The sequence below is a fragment of the Pecten maximus genome, chromosome 3, assembly GCF_902652985.1.
Source record: "Pecten maximus chromosome 3, xPecMax1.1, whole genome shotgun sequence".
Classification (NCBI taxonomy): domain Eukaryota; kingdom Metazoa; phylum Mollusca; class Bivalvia; order Pectinida; family Pectinidae; genus Pecten; species Pecten maximus.
The window spans coordinates 28000915-28023789 of record NC_047017.1 but is presented as its reverse complement, the minus strand read 5'-3'; the positions used below and the strand labels follow the sequence as shown (position 1 = coordinate 28023789).

General features: G+C 36.7%; 1 protein-coding gene across 1 annotated transcript; it reads left to right on the top strand.

Moving 5' to 3' along the window:
* Positions 1–137: 137 nt before the first annotated feature.
* LOC117323789 (isoleucine--tRNA ligase, mitochondrial-like) lies at positions 138–19509 on the top strand. The gene is made up of 23 exons (XM_033879241.1): positions 138–398; positions 1293–1415; positions 2180–2339; positions 2478–2629; positions 2772–2821; positions 3430–3542; positions 4169–4253; positions 4578–4693; positions 5505–5671; positions 6280–6370; positions 7240–7385; positions 7711–7871; positions 9355–9457; positions 10360–10450; positions 11762–11870; positions 12339–12441; positions 12775–12900; positions 13323–13451; positions 13729–13835; positions 14744–14886; positions 15303–15490; positions 16314–16458; positions 16794–19509. Exons 1-23 carry the CDS (start codon positions 225–227, stop codon positions 16937–16939), a joined length of 2928 nt encoding a protein of 975 aa, XP_033735132.1. The 5' UTR covers positions 138–224; the 3' UTR covers positions 16940–19509.
* Positions 19510–22875: the final 3366 nt, after the last annotated feature.

The window sequence follows — 22875 nt, the reverse complement described above, 5'->3', positions numbered from 1 at the left end:
TAAACATTCAACAGCACAATGACTGATTAAAAGTATTTAAATATTCAATTCTTAAGTTGAATTTTCATTATATAACATTTATATAATATAAACAAGTCTTTTTTATCAAACATTTTATTTATTCTGTGCGGGAAAGCAATATGGCTGCGTCCATGTAATTTGTTACTTGATGGAGGAACCACATATATACATGCATGCATATTTGACACAGATAGCGGTGCGCGATGTTTAGCTCATTGAGACTACATGGAACACGATTTCCAAATACCAAGTTCGCTCGATTTAAAAGTAAATCAAGCAGTAAAAGATATTCGGATACTCTCAATCTACCGAAAAGTGATCTTGCTGCAACCTCTAAAAGCGGGAAGGCTGTGAAGAGAGAAGTACACATCCAAGAGGTTAGTTACGGATTTATTTTGTTATTATGTTAACAATGCAGTTGGTTATGTAAATCAAAACTGAAATATGGGGATTTAGATATCGTTATTGTCAATAAATTTCTACTTTCATTTTCTGTTTATAAAGCACAGATCAAATCTCGAATGATGACAGATTACATATTGTAAGTGAGAGATCGCTGCAAATCTCCACATATTTGGTTATGGCTTGGCACTCGTTGCTACCAGATCAATGCCTTAACAAGACAGTACAATTTTATTTGAAACTTCAGGTTATACAAATGATTCGTAAATTGAGACAGACATATGTTTCTCTGTGACCAAATAACTGACTCTGTATCTGTAGTTTCCTACTTGTGATTTATATACAGACATCATTTGTCAGATGTGATATATAAAAGAGCTTTCCTTTAAAAGTGTGTTTCTCAGACATTAATTACTTGGAAAGTAAAAAAATGGAAACAAGTTTAGTTGATTGAAGGCAAGCATCATCTTGAATTGAGAAGTTTCATGATTGAGTTATAATTCTGTTACAATTTCTACTTTTGTCACATCAGTGAATATGTATCTAACCGAACCTTATTTCAAATACTGTATGGACTTGATTAATTGACAGAAGTATCTTAAAATTAGTATACAAAAGTGCATGTAAGATAGATTTATGTAACTCCTTGTTATTTAGACCAGCTGCATATGTAGTTCAGGTTCATAAGATGTAGTACAATATAGATAGTAGATAGTAGATATAGATAAGTAGTGGCACTTAACAACTTTGATGTTCAAATTATATTAATTTCTCACACTGGTACATTTTCCAATATTCTTGTTTGTATACAGAAAACCAGTATCAATGGTTAATTTATATTAACAAGTCTTGATTTTGATATGTTTTAGGCATGTGGTTTTGATAAACTATATGAATGGCAAAAAGCCCAAGATAGAGACAAGGATTTTGTCCTCCATGATGGTCCACCATATGCAAATGGAAAACCTCATGTTGGTCATGCTTTGAACAAGGTTAGTATTTACAATTCATGAAAACAATAACTCCTGAATTATGATATGCATAAAAAATGAAAAAATAAATGTACACTATAATTGGTATATTCAGTATGAAGTAGTACAAACAGGCTTCACATTTGTTAAAACAAAAATTAATAAATTGGTTCCGGATTTTAAATTTCTGGATTTTCCGAAAGTGTGTTTACACAGGAAATTTAGTTTTGCCTACAGCGAAAAATGGAAGCCCACAGAAAAGGTAAGATAGCAGGAAAACTTAATGTTCAACATATGTCTTTGGGATAGAGGTGTTTAATTTTAAATAGGTTTCAGAAAAAAAATTGTGTAGAGAATTGTGTCATTTTGGGTCAAATATCATAATATTTTGCATTTTTTAAGCTGTTACCATGGTATTCACAGCTCTAAAAATCACAGAAAATATAAGTTTACTTATCCTTCAGAGCTGTATTAAAATTGCAAATGTTGTACAGATTACAAATAGGTTATATGTAGGGTTAACTGGCAATGATTACATATCTAAAACATGTGCCATATTTTTCAGAATTGGGCATTTTTACTGTACACTGCTACCTAGATCCTGAAGTAATCACTACTTGCATCATATACTCTAGATCCTGAAGTAACCGTTTTTTGCCTCCTATACTCTAGATCCTGAAGTAATCGTTTTTTGCCTCCTATACTCTAGATCCTGAAGTAACTGTTATTTGCCTTGTATACCCTGATCCTGAAGTGACTTTATCAAATCTCTTTATTGACCCTAGATACTGAAGGACATCACCAATAGGTACAAACTCCTGAAGGGTTACAAAATACATTATGTACCTGGCTGGGACTGTCATGGACTGCCAATAGAGCTCAAAGCTCTGAAAGGAAAAGATGGCACTAATAAGAAAATGGCTCCTTTGGAAATTAGGAAAAAGGGTAGGCATTTAATATTTTCATCATTGAAATGGTTGTAACATACACCTTGATGTTCATGTAAACATTTTCTCCTCTCTAAACAGCTGTAGATAACCACTGGGTTAGCTTCATCTCATAGAATAACACCTTTTTATTCAGCAAAACAGTTTGCAGAGGAATCCGTACAAGTACAAAGTAAAGCATTCCAGAGTTGGGGTATTATGGCCGACTGGAAAACATCTTGTTACCACACAACTGACCGGGACTTCCAGGCCAGAGAGTTGGACCTATTCTACACACTGTATCAAAAAGTAAGAATGTTACCACACAACTGACCTCTAATATCTGACACCACACACTGAAAACTATAACCCACACATTCATGTTTCCTTATCATTCTTTAATTTGAATTTTTTTTATTCAGACATAATTTCCTGGTATTACATTTTACAGGGTTTGGTGTATGAAGATTTCATGCCAGTCTACTGGTCCCCATCCTCTAGGTATGTAACACAACAGCCGTCTATTGGTCCCCATCCTCTAGGTATGTAACACAGCCGTCTATTGGTCCCCATCCTCTAGGTATGTAACACAGCCGTCTATTGGTCCCCATCCTCTAGGTATGTAACACAGCCGTCTACTGGTCCCCATCCTCTAGGTACGTAACACAGCCATCTATTGGTCCCCATCCTCTAGGTATGTAACACAGCCATCTATTGGGTCCCCATCCTCTAGGTATGTAACACAGCCATCTATTGGTCCCCATCCTCTAGGTATGTAACACAGCCATCTATTGGTCCCCATCCTCTAGGTATGTACACAGCCATCTATTGGTCCCCATCCTCTAGGTAGGTAACACAGCCATCTATTGCACCATCATCTGGGTTTCTAACACAACTAACTATTGTTACCCCATCATCTAGGTATGTAAAACAGCTGTAAATTGGGGGGAGGGGGGGGGGGGGGGGGGGTGCAAGTGATATTGCCGACTTATGTCTTCTTGTTCGTTTTAATATCAATAAAGGGTGTTTATTATTAGTCTATAAGTCAATGATAATGGTTTAGGGTGTATAAATGATGAGAGATTCCATTATTTTGTTTTGATTGACAGGACTGCTTTAGCTGAGGCTGAACTTGAGTATAATCCAGGTCATGTCAGCCAGGCGGTATACCTCAAGTTTCCCATCATCTCATCATCTCTGACTGCTCTCAACCTCAGCAAAAGTTAGTTTTCACGGTCTGTTTCCGTCTTGTTTTGTGATATGTAGATTGTGATTTATTTGATCAGGATTTTAGTATCTAACATTGATTAGTCTTTGATTATCATATGATAGTAGGCTGTTCAATGTGCTCTTTATCCATAGTCCATTAGTCTTAGCAATCCTTGTTATTGATATTTCATCAGAGGTGCTGAAAGTATACCAGTATATCTCAAACTTCATATGTAGTCTCCCATTGATCTTTAGTTTCAAACTTTGAGACTGACTGGAAGATGAAGATAGTCAAAGCTTGAAGTTTGTTATCACTTGGGATTCCAACAAAAAAAAATTACATTATAAAAAAGACACTTATATACATATACATGAAAACAGTGATGAAATATACATATATGTATCATGGAAGCAATGGGTTTTTCCTTTTCCAGCATTTTAATACTTGGCGATATTGATGAAAAAAAGAAGAGGTTGTGTCTAGTATGGCCATTTTGTATCAATTTCAAAACAACCCAAGTTTGCAATAATGTCCTGAATGAAAAATTTTCATTGGATTATAGTTGAGTTGAACAGAAATGTTTTGATGAAATCAATGCTAATACCTGTGGTGATTGATGATTATATTACCATTGACAGACAGGAATGTGTACGCTGTGATATGGACAACAACACCATGGACACTACCTGTCAATCAGGCTATCTGTTACAGTGACGGTCTTACGTGAGTACCAGTGTCACCTGCTGTTCAAAGTCATTTTGTAAAGATTACTATAGGATATTAAAGAGAGTCGTCTCAGGAGAACAGAGAAATATATACAGTAAATAATGCATTTGAAAAAGGAAATGATGACTACTAAAAGATGTCCCCATTCTCTAGATATCTCTGCTAGGTAATGACCATCTGTAAAAATGATGACTACTAAAAGATGTCCCCATTTTCTAGTTATTTCTGCTAGGTAATGACCATCTTTAAAAATGATGACAACAATGGTGAATTCATTATGTCAATGATATTACCTAACTGTGGCTTTCCATCCTTCTGCAGGTACTGTTTACTAGAAGACCGCAGCACTGAGGACGTGTATATTTGTGAGAAAGTCTTTGTGGAGAAATTTGTCAACATGCTGTGTAAACCCCTGACTGTCATAGATGAGGTTAAAGGTAGGCACTGTGGTGATTTAAGGTCAATGTGTGATGTCAGGTTAGAGGTCAGCGTGTGATGACAGGTTAGAGGTCAGTGTGTGATGTCAGGTAAGAGGTCAGTGTGTGATGTCAGTTTAGATGTCAGTGTGTGCTATCAGGTTAGAGGTCAGTGTGTGCTATCAGGTTAGATGTCAGTGTGTGATGTCAGGTAAGAGGTCAGTATGTGATGTCAGGTTAGAAGTCAGTGTGTGATGACAAGTTACAGGTCAGTGTGTGATGTCAGGTTAGAGGTCAGTGTGTGATGACAGGTTAGAGGTCAGTGTGTGATGTCAGGTTAGAGGTCAGTGTGAGATGTCAGGTTATAGGTCAGTGTGTGATGTCGGGTTAGAGGTCAGTATGTGATGTCAGGTTAGATGTCAGTGTGTGATGTCAGATTAGAGGTCAATGTGTGATGTCAGGTTAGAGGTCAGTGTGTGACGTCAGGTTAGAGGTCAGTGTGTGGTACGTGTCAGGTTACAGGTCAGTGTGTGATGTCAGGTTAGATGTCAGTGTGTGATGTCAGGTTAGAGGTCAGTGCTTGATGTCAGGTTAGATGTCAGTGTGTGATGTCAGATTAGAGGTCAATGTGAGATGTCAGGTTAGAGGTCAGTGTGTGATGACAAGTTACAGGTCAGTGTGTGATGTCAGTTTAGATGTCAGTGTGTGATGACAGGTTAGAGGTCAATGTGTCATGATAGGTTAGAGGTCAATGTGTCAGGACAGGTTAGAGGTCATCTTAAGTCAATGTATGATTAAATTCGAGATGAAAATTGTTTTGTTATGTTTGTAGGAAGTTTGTTAAAGGGGGCCCAGTATAATCACCCTCTGACCACTGAGGTTCTGCCATTCCTGCCGGCCAATCACGTCTTATCTGGAAAAGGGACTGGATTTGTCCACACTGCCCCCTGTCATGGCCATGATGACTTCAAAGTAGCCATCAACAACGATATCAAAATAGTAAGGACTGAGATAAATCTCATTTATAGTTCACCATCTGATTCAAATCACTCTTTGTCTGTGGTCTGAGGTCTGTCCTTCATCCATGGACTGTCTGTAAAAAAAATCAATGTTATTACTATTTCTTGAGAAGGGAACTGAAAGGATAGTTCTTAAACTTCATAAGTAGATTCCTCTTGGTCCCTAGTTGTGCCCATTCAATTTTGAGCCTGATTGGGAAATTGAAATAGCCGACAGACAGCCATCTGTGATTTTGACTGTTGAAGTTTGTTTTCGCATTTTCTTGAGAAGTTTTGGAATTGTAAAGAAGGAAAAAGAAAAGATGGGAAAGGTAGAGAAAAGATCTCTCTTATATAGATAGAAGTAATAAAGTCCCTTCAGTGATGAGTGCCATTATCACTCTGGGATCTCTTGCTGTTTTATATCCCCCACAATCATTTTTCACAACAAAATTTCATGTTGTATTTGTATATTTGCACTTAGCTTTTAATTGTTTAATAAAGGGAATTATCATCATTGATAGATTAATTGAATATATCGTCATACATCAGAATAATCTATTCTTTTTTAGCAATACATGTAACAGTAAATTATTTTGTCTCATCCAGAAAAGTATTGTTGATGATGAAGGAGTTTATACTGAAGAGGCTGGTCCCAGTCTGCAGGGGAAAACGGTGGGGAAGGATGCTGACAGTACAGGTAAGTAGTACTGGTCCTACTTTATAGAGGAGCTGACCGTACAGGTGATATTGGTCCCACTCCTCAAAGAGAGCTGACAGTACAGGTAAGTAGTACTGGTCCTACTTTATAGAGGAGCTGACCGTACAGGTGAGATTGGTCCCACTCTTCAAAGTGAGCTGACAGTACAGGTGATATTGTCCCACTCATCAAAGAGAGCTGACAGTACAGGTGAGATTGCTCCCACTCTCCAAAGAGAGCTGACAGTACAGGTGATATTGGTTCCACTCCTATAAGAGAGCTGACAGTACAGGTGATATTGGTCCCACTCATCAAAGAGAGCTGACAGTACAGGTGAGATTGGTCCCACTCTTCAAAGAGAGCTGACAGTACAGGTGATATTGTCCCACTCATCAAAGAGAGCTGACAGTACAGGTGATATTGTCCCACTCATCAAAGAGAGCTGACAGTACAGGTGATATTGTCCCACTCATCAAAGAGAGCTGACAGTACAGGTGAGATTGGTCCCACTCATCAAAGAGAGCTGACAGTACAGGTGATATTGGTCCCACTCATCAAAGAGAGCTGACAGTACAGGTGATATTGGTCCCACTCTTCAAGGGGAGCTGACAGTACAGGTATTTTATTGTACAGTGATTGAGATGATGAAGGGTATACCAGGTTGATTGGGTTCTGTGTATTTTATTGTACAGTGATTGAGATGATGAAGGGTATACTAGGGTGATTGGGTTCTGTGTATTTTATTGTACAGTGATTGAGATGATGAAGGGTATACCAGGTTGATTGGGTTCTGTGTATTTTATTGTACAGTGATTGAGATGATGAAGGGTATACCAAGGTGATTGGAGTCTCTATATTTTATTGTACAGTGATTGAGATGATGAAGGACAGTATCATCCATCAATCTGCCTATCAGCACAGCTACCCATATGATTGGCGGACCAAACTTCCAGTCATCATCAGGGCGAGTAAACAGTGGTTTATCAACACCAACAAAATCAAGGATCGAGCTGTGGTAAGTCTACTATTTCTCTCAAAGTTCCTGTTCATCTTATTCTCCAGGTCAAAAGTAGACAAATGTAGAACTTGTCTTCGTAGTATAATTTCGTTTGGTTTATTTTTGTTTAACGTCCTATTAACAGCCAGAGTCATTTAAGGACGTGCCAGGTTTTGGAGGTGGAGGAAAGCCGGAGTAACATTCATAGCATAAAGTTCACTGTAAAGTACCAAACATGTAGTTGAAAATAAAAGTAGTATAAAGAATCTCCTTTTCAGCAGTAGTTTGTGTCTGACATGTCTAGACTACTACATGACCATGAATTATATTTTTTATATCACAGGAAAGTTTGAATTCAGTCCGCATTACTCCCAAGGCTTCGGAACACGGCATGTTGGCACAGTTGGGCGATCGTACATACTGGTGTATCTCACGTCAGCGAGCTTGGGGGCTTCCCATACCTGTGTTTTACCACAAAGTCACAGGCAAGGTTCTCGTCAACAGGTAGGTCTTCATCAACAGTTTGCAAGTATACTAAAATAAGGAAGTATTGAAAATAACAAAATATAGGCCTGTTGTGTGCTGTACAAGCCAAGGGGTCTGTGATTACTCTCAATCACATGAATTGTTTTATAGGGATTTGTTCTGTTCAAAACATGCATGAGGGCTGAGATCACTCTCAACCACATGAATTCTGTAAAGAGATTTGATATTTTATGAAATTGAATCATTATGTTTTGATATTTCACTGTCAAACTAAGGGAGGTCTATAGCATCTGCTAATTAAGTCAACCCCATATACCTATAGGATTTATTTTGCCTTTCTGATACAGATACCTGAAAGAAAGCCATTAGCTGTTTAATGACCCAATTAGTTGTAATATTTTCTTGGTTCTACATATGGTTTTATGATTTTTAACATCCTGTCTCCGGCTGTGGTCACTTTAGGATGACGCATGTTATAAGTGTAGTATAATATTGTTTAACATCCTGTCTCCAGCTGTGGTCACTTAAGGACGACACGTGTTATACACATGGTATATTATTGTTTAACATCCTGTCTCCAGCTGTGGTCACTTAAGGACGACACGTGTTATACACATGGTATATTATTGTTTAACATCCTGTCTCCAGCTGTGGTCACTTAAGGACGACACGTGTTATACACATGGTATAATATTGTTTAACATCCTGTCTCCGGCTGTGGTCACTTAAGGACGACACGTGTTATACACATGGTATAATATTGTATAACATCGTGTCAACACCTGTGGTCACTTTAGGATGACATATGTAATAAGTATGGTATATTATTGTTTAACATCCTGTCTCCGGCTGTGGTCACTTAAGGACAACACGTGTTATACACATGGTATAATATTGTATAACATCGTGTCAACACCTGTGGTCACTTTAGGATGACATATGTAATAAGTATGGTATATTATTGTTTAACATCCTGTCTCCAGCTGTGGTCACTTAAGGACGACACGTGTTATACACATGGTATAATATTGTATAACATCGTGTCAACACCTGTGGTCACTTTAGGATGACATATGTAATAAGTATGGTATATTATTGTTTAACATCCTGTCTCCAGCTGTGGTCACTTAAGGACAACACGTGTTATACACATGGTATAATATTGTATAACATCGTGTCAACACCTGTGGTCACTTTAGGATGACATATGTAATAAGTATGGTATATTATTGTTTAACATCCTGTCTCCAGCTGTGGTCACTTAAGGACGACACGTGTTATACACATGGTATATTATTGTTTAACGTCCTGTCAACAGCTGTGGTCAATAAGGACGACACATGTTATAAGTATGGTATATTATTGTTTAACATCCTGTCAACAGCTGTGGTCAATAAGGACAACACATGTTATAAGTAAGGTATAATATTGTTTATAGTCCTGTCAACAGCTGTGGTCATTAATGACGACACATACTATACAGCATTCTGTTCGTCCACAGTCACACTATAGAACACCTCAAGAAACTGTTTACTGAACACGGCAGTGACTGCTGGTGGTCAATGTCCGAAGAACATCTTCTACCCAAGGACATGCTTGACCAGGTGAGTCCAGACTGGGTATCAGTCAGCCATCCTGACGATAGTGGTATACAAATGGTGTATCATTCTTGATAAAATAGATGTTTGCTATCCATTCTCCGTCCTGCCATCAACTTAATTACCCAGTTTATACAATTTAGCCTTAATAAAGTTGAATTGATCCTTTCTCATTTTGTAGGACACTTGAAGTTGTGTTGTTGTTGTCTAGAATGTTTTAATGAGGATGTAACTACACATCTCGTACACATATCAGAGTCAGATGTAATTACATCTCGTACACATATCAGAGTCAGATGTAATTACATCTCGTACACATATCAGAGTCAGATGTAACTACATCTCGTACACATATCAGAGTCAGATGTAATTACATCTCGTACACATATCAGAGTCAGATGTAACTACATCTCGTACACATATCAGAGTCAGATGTAACTACATCTCGTACACATATCAGAGTCAGATGTAATTACATCTCGTACACATATCAGAGTCAGATGTAATTACATCTCGTACACATATCAGAGTCAGATGTAACTACATCTTGTACACATATCAAAGTCAGATGTAATTACATCTCGTACACATATCAGAGTCAGATGTAATAACATCTCATACACATATCAGAGTCAGATGTAATTACATCTTGTACACATATCAGAGTCAGATGTAATTACATCTCATACATATCAGAGTCAGATGTAATTACATCTCGTACACAGAGTCATATGAATACATTATATTCTCATATCTGCGCCATATGATACAGACTGATTGATAGATTACTTCCATTGTCACTCTCTGTGTGATGATAGTCACCTACAACATCTTTTATCAAATCTAGCATGAATAATGGTTTCCAAATATAGACGGGTGTAGCAATGCAAGATTGGTTTGACTTATAGATGGGAGCTAGCTGGTCAGATTACACCAAGGGAGAGGATATTCTCGACATATGGTTTGACAGTGGATCATCGTGGTCTGTACTTCATAAAGGTGAGGACATTTACCTGTTTATATCAGGTGGATCATGGTACTATGTAAAGGTGAGGACATCTACCTATATATATCTGGTGTATCATCATGGTACTATGTTCAGGTGAGGACATCTACCTGTATATATCAGGTGGGTCATCATAGTACTATGTAAAGGTGAGGACATCTACCTATATATATCTGGTGTATCATCATGGTACTATGTAAAGGTGAGGACATCTACCTATATATATCAGGTGGGTCATAATGGTACTATATAAAGGTGAGGACATCTACTTGTATATATCGGGTGGATCATCATAGTACTATGTAAAGGTGAGGACATCTACCTATATATATCAGGTGTATCATCATGGTACTATGTAAAGGTGAGGACATCTACCTATATATATCAGGTGGGTCATAATGGTACTATGTAAAGGTGAGGACATCTACCTGTATATATCAGGTGTATCATCATGGTACTATGTAAAGGTGAGGACATCTACCTATATATATCTGGTGGATCATTGTAGTAGGATGTAAAGGTGAGGACATCTACCTATATATATCAGGTGGGTCATAATGGTACTATGTAAAGGTGAGGACATCTACCTGTATATATCTGGTGGATCATCATGGTACTATGTAAAGGTGAGGACATCTACCTATATATATCGGGTGGGTCATAATGGTACTATGTAAAGGTGAGGACATCTACCTATATATATCAGGTGGATCATCATGGTACTATGTAAAGGTGAGGACATCTACCTGTATATATCTAGTGGATCATCATGGTACTATGTAAAGGTGAGGACATCTACCTATATATATCGGGTGGGTCATAATGGTACTATGTAAAGGTGAGGACATCTACCTGTATATATCTGGTGGATCATCATGGTACTATGTAAAGGTGAGGACATCTACCTATATATATCGGGTGGGTCATAATGGTACTATGTAAAGGTGAGGACATCTACCTATATATATCAGGTGGATCATTGTAGTAGGATGTAAAGGTGAGGACATCTACCTATATATATCAGGTGTATCATAATGGTACTATGTAAAGGTGAGGACATCTACCTGTATATATCAGGTGGATCATCATAGTACTATGTAAAGGTGAGGACATCTACCTATATATATCAGGTGGATCATCATAGAACTATGTAAAGGTGAGGGTGTTGATCGGGTACAGGACTTTTTTATGAGCAGGTACAATTGATGTATGATGGGGTACAGGTCAGTGTTATGATCAAGAACAGTTGATGTCAGGTACAGGTCAATATTATGGACACTGATTGTTCCTATTTTCTGTGATAGATGGTATAAAGAGAGCTGACCTTTACCTGGAGGGGTCAGATCAATTTGGAGGCTGGTTCCAGTCCTCACTTCTGACAAGTATAGCTACAAACGACATCCCTCCATACCGGTAAGTAATGATAACATACCCTACACTTAGGATGTAATTCAATGGTCAGAAGGATGTAATTCAATGGTCAGAAACATTTCACTTCTATCCAGCTATAAGCCTATGCCTGGTAATAAGTCCCTGCATACATGAAGGTCGGTGAAAATGCAATCAAACACTATTTCAACAAGCTGCAATAAGCACCCTCTACTTTAAGTTTATAGCCATACACTGACAGATTATAAGCAACAGGCGGATTTATGTAGGCGATAAACTAGAAACTAGCTAATAAATGTTGGCCATTGTTTTTACCAATTTCATAATGCAATAATTGTAACAGTTATACATTTGTATTTTTTTTATCTGTTTGTACATTCTAACATAAATTGAAACTTTGTTGCCCAGTATGTACTGTATTTATTAAGTATTCATTAAATCATATTTTACAAATAAGGAAATGTTACCTGAGCTATTGTTTACCATATTCAGGCAGCTCGTTGTACATGGATTTGCTGTAGATGAAGAAGGCAAAAAAATGTCAAAGTCCATTGGGAATGTGGTAGATCCTGACACAGTGATACATGGTGGGAAAGTAAGTCACTCAGTTGTCATGGTAAATTACATATCTCATTACCTGTCTGTTTGGAATGTGGTAGATCCTGACACTGTGATACATGGTGGGAAAGTAAATCAAATTTAATCTTCCATAGATAAAATAAAATGGAGTGCAAGTAGTGTTTCTCCACAGTGGATAAAACCTGCCCCCTTCCCCCCAAAGCTAAAAAGCAATCAAATTCCTTTGTAAACTATATAGACACAAATAAAACCTGCTACAAAACGAGCACTCTGCCATTTGATTGTGAGTTTTCAGCCCTTTATCGGCTCGGGTCTATGATTACCTGGTATTGTTTGTATTGTCATATAGAATCAAGATAAGGAACCATCCTATGGTGTGGATGTTTTGAGGTGGTGGACTGCTCAGGCCCAACTACAACCCATGGTGCTGATTGGTCCATCTGTATTACAGAGGTGTAATGAAGATTTGTTCAAGGTAAGACAATATCATATAATAACAGTCTTGTTGGAACTCTAACCTCATAGCAACATTTTTACCACTATAGGATTAATGGCTAGGTAAATATAAAAAAGGTATTATCAGATGTACAATAGAAAAGATACCTACAGAGAGTTGTGGTTCATTTAGAGTCCATAATATTTAGAATGGACAAACATTACCAAGCAATACCTCGTAGTTCATTGAGAGTCTGTTGATTATAGTGGACAATCAATACCTCCATGGTTCATTGAGAGTCAGTCGATTATAGTGGACAATTATTACCTCATAGTTCATTGAGAGTCTGTCAATTATAATGGATGATCATTACCTTGTAGTTAATTGAGAGTCTGTTGATTATAGTGGACTTCATTACCTCATGGTTCATTTGTTCATTGAGAAACTGTTGTTTCCTATAGATTAGGAAGGTGATGAAGTTTGTGCTGGGAAATATCCATGATTTTGAGTCTGACATGTTGGTGCCTTATGAGGAGCTCTGGCCACAAGACAAATACATGCTCTACCAACTCTACAATTTAGCTGAGGAGGTAAAAAATGTACAATCTTATACCTCACCTGGTACAAAGTTCTATGAACAGTTGTAAAGAAGTCATTCTCAATCAAATACATATATTTAATGGATGACAAACAAAAACTCACACATTTTAAAGTGACATCACTATAACTGTTGTTCATTTTAGCTGGAAAAAATTGCAAAAGGAAACTTAAGTATTCAGATATTTAAGTTCAATTATTTACTGTATTTCTTATAATGATGAGCAATTCAAGACTAAAATGTGTTTGTCCTTTTCTCCATTTTTCCAGGTGACACAATCTTACGATGATTTCCGCTATGGAAAAGTACTGGGCCTTTTGGAAAAATTCACCAATGTAGATCTGTCAACTTTCTATTGTACTATCATCAAAGACAGGTATCCATGAATTAGTTTATACAACTTTCCTTGGAAACTACTAAGATGGTTGCATGAGTGTCATACTTGATATGGTGAAATGCTGGGTTTTTCAAGTATAAAGCTTAGCTGATTACGATATATTTTTAACTCACCAGTTACGAGTAACCGTGAGCTAATTCTGTCACCCCAGCGTCTGTGCCAGTGTCGACGTCCCACCTAAAAACTTTGAAGTTTTTGGGGTACATTTTTGAAAGGCTTCTAATTCCATAAGTATAAACCCCAAACCCTTCTAATTTAAGATATATATTTGTTAGTGATCTTGGAGTGATGTGGCAAAATAAGGTGGAACTATTTTTGCATTAAAACTCACTTTTTTTAAAGGTTTCAGAGTCCATTAGTACATGTATATACAATGTATTTACCACTCTATGACATTTTCACTATATAACCTTAACAACAGTAGTTGAGCAATATCATCTAATAAACTGCCAGCCGGCTCATTATAATGTGTAAAGTGAAGCACACAATAGTTGCAGTGTCATATCAAATTTGTTTCCCCCTAATTTTCCTTTTGAAAATTTAGTTGGAAAGTTTATATTGTGTATTTTCATAATTTTTAATTTACATTTAAATATTTGTATTACATTGATTATTCCTGTCTGGTTTTCTATTATCTTACACACTATTTCTTTACGAGGAACAACATGGTAGAGCTGTTACACAGGGTCATAGCCGAGAATGGTGGGGAAACTTGAATTCCGTTTAAATCAAGTGATTTTTTTTTTATATCGCAAGTTAGTGAGCTTCATTAAATTTATCTTTGTCCAGTTGGCATTATCAGCCTATAAATGCCAACTGTAAGCAGTTCAATGCTTCAATATCCCATACCCTTCTCATTATATAATTTACTTTTATTTATACCACAGAATGTACTGCACATCAGCTGAGGACAAGATCAGAAGGTCGGCTCAGACAGTACTGTATCATGTCACCAATGTGTTTATGAAGTCTTTAGCTCCCATCATACCACATTTAGCCGAGGAGGTACACCAGCACATGTCATCTACAGGTAGGTATCTCACCTGGCCGAGGAGGTACACCAGCACGTATTCTCTACAGGTAAATATCTCACCTGGCCGAGGAGTTACACCAGCATATGTCATGCACAGGTATGTATCTCACCTGGTGAAGGAGTTACACCAGAATGTGTCATCTACAAGTAAATATATCAGATTGTTATGTGAATATTCTACATCTGTTGTATTTACGTCTCCACAAATTGAATATAGAAATTATGATAAGTATTTTTGGTTTGGCATTCTTTTCAATTCGTATGCTATGTTGATGTTTGTCAAGTAAAACTGGAATGTGTGCTCAAATGAAATAATCTTAACTCAATTTAGTTGTTTTATTGTATTTCCAATTGATTGTAATGTCACAATAGACTGTGGTATAGTAAATCATTTCTCATCTCATCCTGTCCAGAGGAGACCAGTGTGTTCAAGTCTGGCTGGTTTACCTTAGACCCAGTGTGGGCAGATCGTGCCATTCTTAACTTCATGCAGCCAGTCCTTAGTATGAAGGAGGACATTGATTATGCTGCTGATGTAGACAGACCCGTGGAATACGACCTCACTCTCTACTGTAGTCACAATCTTCATAATATCCTCCAGGTGAGTTCCAACTCGATTGACGCTGCATTTATCCTCATATAAGCCCCTCCCCTAGTTTAAATGTTTAGCGTCAGAGTTTAAGAAGCTCAGGCTTATTTATGAACTGCTTTTAGCTTACTATATTTAACGAATGATTCTGCAGAAATTGAAGGGGGCTGATTTGAGGATGGGATGTGAATAAATACAGCACAATACTGATTAGATTTTGAGGGTGATTAGTCAAGATGAAAGGTCAGAGGTTGCACTTTACCAACTTGAAATAAAAAGCTTGTGTACATGGTATCTTTGTAAGCCCTGGACAAATATATTGTATTAATAAGGAGGATGGTGGTTTATAAATGTAAGCCCCCGGACAGATATATTTTATTGATGAGGAGAGTCTGATTTATCTAGGTAAGCCCATGCTCAGATATATTTTATTGATAAGGAGGGTGGGGTTTATCAATGGAAGCCCCTGCTCACTTTGCTTTTACCTTTTTATGCACAGATATCTTCACTGTTTATGAGGAAAGGGGAGAGTACACAATATATTTCCAACCAGGTGTCAAGTACACAAGTTTCTCTTGCAGTTCTGTTATTGATGAATGAAATTTGATTGATGTGTTGTATGTATGAGAATTGACGAATGAATGAATAATGAAGTAAAAGAGAGGAAATGAAAGTGAAAAGACTGAAAAATGAGAGAAAGACATCCTGTGTGAGGCTACATTTAGTTAGAGATGATCCAGGACTCCCAACCCTGACGTTTCCCAAGTGATGCTGGGGATCGAAATAAATAATTGAACCTTAAAAACAACTTAAATAAATGTTTGTATTCTTGTAGAAATTCCAGTCAGAAGTGTCGTCTGCTACTTCACCACTGACAGAGATTTTACAGACATCCTACACACACCTAACAACCATCGCCCCCGATGTTGTTCCTGACGACTGTATTGTCCTCAATGGAGCTAGTAAGGTTTCTGTTATTGGTAAGTGAGAAAATACGAAACTAAAACAATAAACCAGGCAAATCCTATACACCAGTTACTTCTCTAACTACAGGTTTTTATGACATTATTTTCAAAACATAGATTTTATCACAATACAGAAAATTATGTCTCTTTGTCAAGTGGTGTGAAACTAGCAAAAAGTTCATCATCTATAATTTGTTTGTAAAGGTATTGTATCGATTAAATGTAATTGAAATAACACAAGATTAAATACAATTTATGGCACATTTAGATTTTATTCTCTTGCATTTGTGCTGATGAGGAAATATAACCCATCATAGCTTTGTTATCTGTTATGTTATTACTTGTAACAGAAGGTGTGAAGGAGCCGGAGGAGTACGTGTTGCTGTTGTCACCGGCGACAAAACAAATCTGTGAACGATGTCGCCGTTACACTGCTGATAAACTGAAATCTCCATGTGAACGTTGCTTGTCGGTTTTATCTAATGGTTGGGCATGAAGTAATCATTGACTGTACCTACCTAAGGATGTGTTTGTTACTGAGAATGCATACTACACAGAAATGGAAAGGATGACAGACAGTCCTAGATAGAAGCTTGCTGCCATGATGAAATGGGATATCCTTTCTGTCCTAGACAGGAGAATGTCTCACATTAATCAAATGGGAGACAATAATATTTGGAGAAATATTTTTTCTCTTGCTGCAGATACATATAATGTATCAACTATGTAGTTTATATGACAAATTACCAAAACATTTAGCATACAACACATATCTACCTGCTTTATCTATGTTGTTTACTCGGGACAAAATACCTTTTACATTACTGCCTGGGTTTTTATGAAAAAAGACCTGTTAAGTCCAGTTATAAAGGGACAGAGTTTATCACTTACCTTGCTGTTTTTACTGGTATTATCAGGTAACCTAGTTTATGGAGGTAGTACTGCTTCATTCTGTTCTGGAGTGGGCATATTACTGGGCATTAGTTGATCACTGAGGAAGAGATGTAAACTAGAGGATGGACTTGTTACTGGGCATGAATTGATAGAGATGTAAACTAGAGGATGGGTTTGTTACTGGGCATGAATTGATAGAGATGTAAACTAGAGGATGGGTTTGTTACTGGGCATGAATTGATAGAGATGTAAACTAGAGGATGGGTTTGTTACTGGGCATGAGTTGATAGAGATGTAAACTAGAGGATGGGTTTGTTACTGGGCATGAGTTGATAGAGATGTAAACTAGAGAATGGACTTGTTACTGGGCATGAATTGATAGAGATGTAAACTAGAGGATGGGTTTGTTACTGGGCATGAATTGATAGAGATGTAAACTAGAGGATGGGTTTGTTACTGGGCATGAGTTGATAGAGATGTAAACTAGAGAATGGACTTGTTACTGGGCATGAATTGATAGAGATGTAAACTAGAGGATGGGTTTGTTACTGGGCATGAATTGATAGAGATGTAAACTAGAGGATGGGTTTGTTACTGGGCATGAATTGATAGAGATGTAAACTAGAGGATGGGTTTGTTACTGGGCATGAGTTGATAGAGATGTAAACTAGAGGATGGGTTTGTTACTGGGCATGAGTTGATAGAGATGTAAACTAGAGAATGGACTTGTTACTGGGCATGAATTGATAGAGATGTAAACTAGAGGATGGGTTTGTTACTGGGCATGAATTGATAGAGATGTAAACTAAAGGATGGGTTTGTTACTGGGCATGAATTGATAGAGATGTAAACTAGAGGATGGGTTTGTTACTGGGCATGAGTTGATAGAGATGTAAACTAGAGAATGGACTTGTTACTGGGCATGAATTGATAGAGATGTAAACTAGAGGATGGGTTTGTTACTGGGCATGAATTGATAGAGATGTAAACTAGAGGATGGGTTTGTTACTGGGCATGAGTTGATAGAGATGTAAACTAGAGAATGGACTTGTTACTGGGCATGAATTGATAGAGATGTAAACTAGAGGATGGGTTTGTTACTGGGCATGAGTTGATAGAGATGTAAACTAGAGGATGGACTTGTTACTGGGCATGAATTGATAGAGATGTAAATTAGAGGATGGACTTGTTACTGGGCATGAGTTGATAGAGATGTAAACTAGAGAATGGACTTGTTACTGGGCATGAATTGATAGAGATGTAAACTAGAGGATGGACTTGTTACTGGGCATGAATTGATAGAGATGTAAACTAGAGGATGGACTTGTTACTGGGCATGAATTGATAGAGATGTAAACTAGAGGATGGACTTGTTACTGGGCATGAATTAATAGAGATGTAAACTAGAGGATGGGCTTGTTACTGGGCATGAGTTGATAGAGATGTAAACTAGAGGATGGACTTGTTACAGGGCATGAGTTGGAGGAGATGTAAACTAGAGGATGGACTTGTTACAGGGCATGAGTTGGAGGAGATGTAAACTAGAGGATGGGCTTGTTACTGGGCATGAGTTGGAGGAGATGTTAATTAGAGGATGGACTTGTTACTGGGCATGAGTTGATAGAGATGTAAACTAGAGGATGGACTTGTTACTGGGCATGAGTTGATAGAGATGTAAACTAGAGAATGGACTTGTTACTGGGCATGAGTTGATAGAGATGTAAATTAGAGGATGGGCTTGTTATTGGGCATGAGTTGGAGGAGATGTAAACTAGAGGATGGGCTTGTTACTGGGCATGATTAGAAAGAGATGTAAACTAGAGGATGGGCTTGCATGTTACTGGGCATGAGTTGATAGAGATGTAAACTAGAGGATGGGCTTGTTACTGGGCATGAATTGAAAGAGATGTAAACTAGAGGTTGAGGTCATTACTGCACAGGAGTTGAAAGCGATGTAAACTAGAGGGTGAACTTATATTTCGGGACGTGAGTTGATCACCTGTAAAAGCTGTTTGTCTAGGGAGCAGGCTTATTACTGAGCAACATCCTCTTATTAGTGAATAGATCTATTGTACCATACTGTTTGCATTAAGTTTATTTACTCTATCAGTATTTTGTTTTTGTATACATAGTGCTGTTTGTTACAACTGAATTAAAGGAATTTGAAATGTTTTTCTTGTTGTTTACTCCCCAAAGCCTTGATCAAATGTCTTAAATAAGGCAGCTTATTATACATGTAGTCAAAAACAACCTACTTCACCATAAACATACTGCTGCAGCTTGGCATATTTTAATTTCCATTTTAAATAACTTGTTGAAAACCTTGAGAGAGTTAAGGTAATCTGCCTACAAACGTTCATGACTGGCACTAGTTTAACCTCCTCACTTAATGTAATTTAACTCATAATTAATGTTCTGAATATGTCGAGCTAGCATTGTAATGTGTAAGTGAGCTAGGCTTAAAAACATTGTAGAATATCGCACACCATGTCATCCGATCTAATCATAATGGATCTAAGGTGTCGACTATTTTACCATCGTTCATCAGCTAGATAGAATACATTTTGTCAATTTCATATTTCCATAAACATTTATGTTAAATATTGAGGTTGATAACAAGGACCCATACTCCAGCTTTATCACCTAATAAAAACGAAATAAAGGACAGACAGACAATGGAGACAAAATGGAGATGGATAGACAGACAGATGAACAGATACACAGGGACTGACAGATAGAGACAGAGACAGACAATGGAGACAGATGCTTACCCAGGTATTGACTGATTGTATTGTGGCAAGATGGACATTATGAAGGACACAGAAAATTAAGCAGATAAAAACCAAATACAGGTATGTAACATCATGTTGGAGCAGTATGTACCTGGTATTGTACATGGGTTTATTTTCCTTTTGTATGTACAGTTGAGTGTAAGCTAACCTTTACACCCTAGTGCACTACGTTTAAGCTTCAGATAAACTAGTAGTGCACTACGTCCAGTCAGGTGTGACCACAAATCCCCCTATACAGGTAATGGACAACTACGTCCAGTCATATGTGACCACAAATCCCCCTATACAGGTAATGGACAGTGCCACGGGACACCTGTAGTTGTTACATATACAGCCCTGTGTAAATTGACTGCCTTATATCTGTCATCCTGACTTTACCCGGTATATTTAAATGTTGATCAAACTTTATCTGATATTAACTCAAAATAAAATTGGCTGCGGTTCTTATATGATATATTGCACAAGAGGAATTAAAACTCTATCAATTGGATTTGTAGAGGGGTTTTTTAACATTAATTCTTTTTTTAAAGATTTCATTATAGTGTAAGATTAAGGTTTATTTTCCTGATTTCAAAATTTTGATGCTTTTCATTTATCTTTTTAGATGTAATTAATATACATTTTATATTGATGATTAATTCTACCTTAGGCCTTGATGACTGTTTGTAGATTTTTTTCTCAAGTACACTCTATATGTACATATATTTTAATATTTATTATTTTATCAAACAAACATATTTTTTAATTCAATATATTGTTACTTCACTAATATCTGTTAATTCAACCATGGAATCATTTCATAGTACATAATCAAGAATCAGAAGTTTCGTATATTCTCATTTATGGTCTGTAAGAGACATCTAATATCCACACAAGTTCTGTATATGTACCTGTATGTATAATTGGTACTCTCATGACATGCCTGTAGTAGGACATGCCTGTTGTCATGGCCACCTGGGCCCCAGGGCCCAAACCCCACCTTACCACCACCTTATGGACCTCATTAACACCTTACCTATATATATGTATCAGATGAGGATCAGTCTTAAGGTGTGCCTGTTTTAACACCTGGCTATAGTTTCCTCAAGTCTCCAATCAGGGGGATTGGAGACTTGAGGAAACTATAGCCAGGGGTCCATTTATAGCATGCTGTGCCAGGCTCCTTTGCCTTACCTACCTGTAATTAGCATGTAACACTACCCATATATAATATCTACCTGTGGATGTTTTTCAAAAACGTATAGTTTTTTTTTTGCGAATCATCAAAAAATGATTTATTTTTATATACATTTTTCTTCAAAATAAAGATATTCAATAAATATAGTTTATATGCTGATTTTCTTTAATTACAAGTAGCCAAAATTTTGTTTTTAAACAATATTGCAAAAAACATGTTAGCATGAACTGTAAAAAAAAAAACTTTGGCTTAAGGTCCACATGTGTAAATAATATATTTGTTAGCAGGTAACTTTATAGAAGAAAAATATGAAATTACAAATACAAGTGTTGTATGACAAGTTCAGCTGCAGATACATGAACATGTATGTGTGTTATATAAGCTTAAAACTGTTGCCCTCCCCCTCCCCAAGTTTTCCAGTACATGTATGTGTATTTCATAACAAATGACATGTCATTTTTGTTCCCTCAGGCCATTATCTCATTCTGTGTTACCTGTAACTGATACATGTACCTGGAATCAGATCCAATATGTTAGATCTTCAAAGTATTTAAGATACCTGCACACGGGTACATGTACAGAAATTTCAAATATTTCAGTAAAGGAAGATGGAAGGTTATTACAAGTAACATATACCTTTTATAAACTTAAAATTTAGAAATGTAGAACTGTTATGATCACTTAATTACCAAAACATTCAAAGAATTTCTTTCTTTACATGTTAAATAAATGTTAATTTCTTTATGTGTTCAGGTTTCTGACTTTAATTATTGGATGTATACACTTAGAATGTACAACATATATTATGGGCTGAATTAGGTTTTAATGAGCATAATATCATATCAAAAATGAAATTATGATTATACTGCTTAATTTAATCTGAAATTAAACTACAATATAAATTAAATGTATCAAATCGAAAATGTTCAAGTAACGATAATTGTTTTATTACATACTTTCATGTGATGAAAACAAAATTACTGGAATTAAACATGTGAAATATATAACTGATTAATCAATACAAAATATAAAGTATCAAAAGATAAATGAAACTTGGCTTGAACAATTTAACTTAGTTAAAGGATTTATAAAGTAAATCTGTCTTAACTAAGTTACAGTGTATAATTAACAAGAATAGAAAGGTTGAAATATAACATATAACATATATATATTGAATATGACTGTTAGATAGCCTTATATAGTGTAGGACAAAAGCCCCCCCAGACATTAGCCCCCCCCGGACATTAGCCCCTAGGACAAAAGCCCCTCCGGACGAAAGCCCCCCCGGACATTAGCCCCCCTGGACAAAAGCCCCTTCGTTATAAATTTAGCTGGTATATTTTATATAAATCTGTACTTTTGAAAAACAGAAACTATATATATATATATTGTTGTTTTTATCTCTGAAATTTGGAGAATAATTGTGTGGAAAATGAAGGTCCTTGGTTGAATGTCAGTGTAGCATTATATGTCTGTCGTTAAACATCATAATTGATTTTTTCAAACTTTATATTATTAAGTAAGCTAAATATTTCAGGAAAGTTCTCCATGATGAACATATTGTTACTG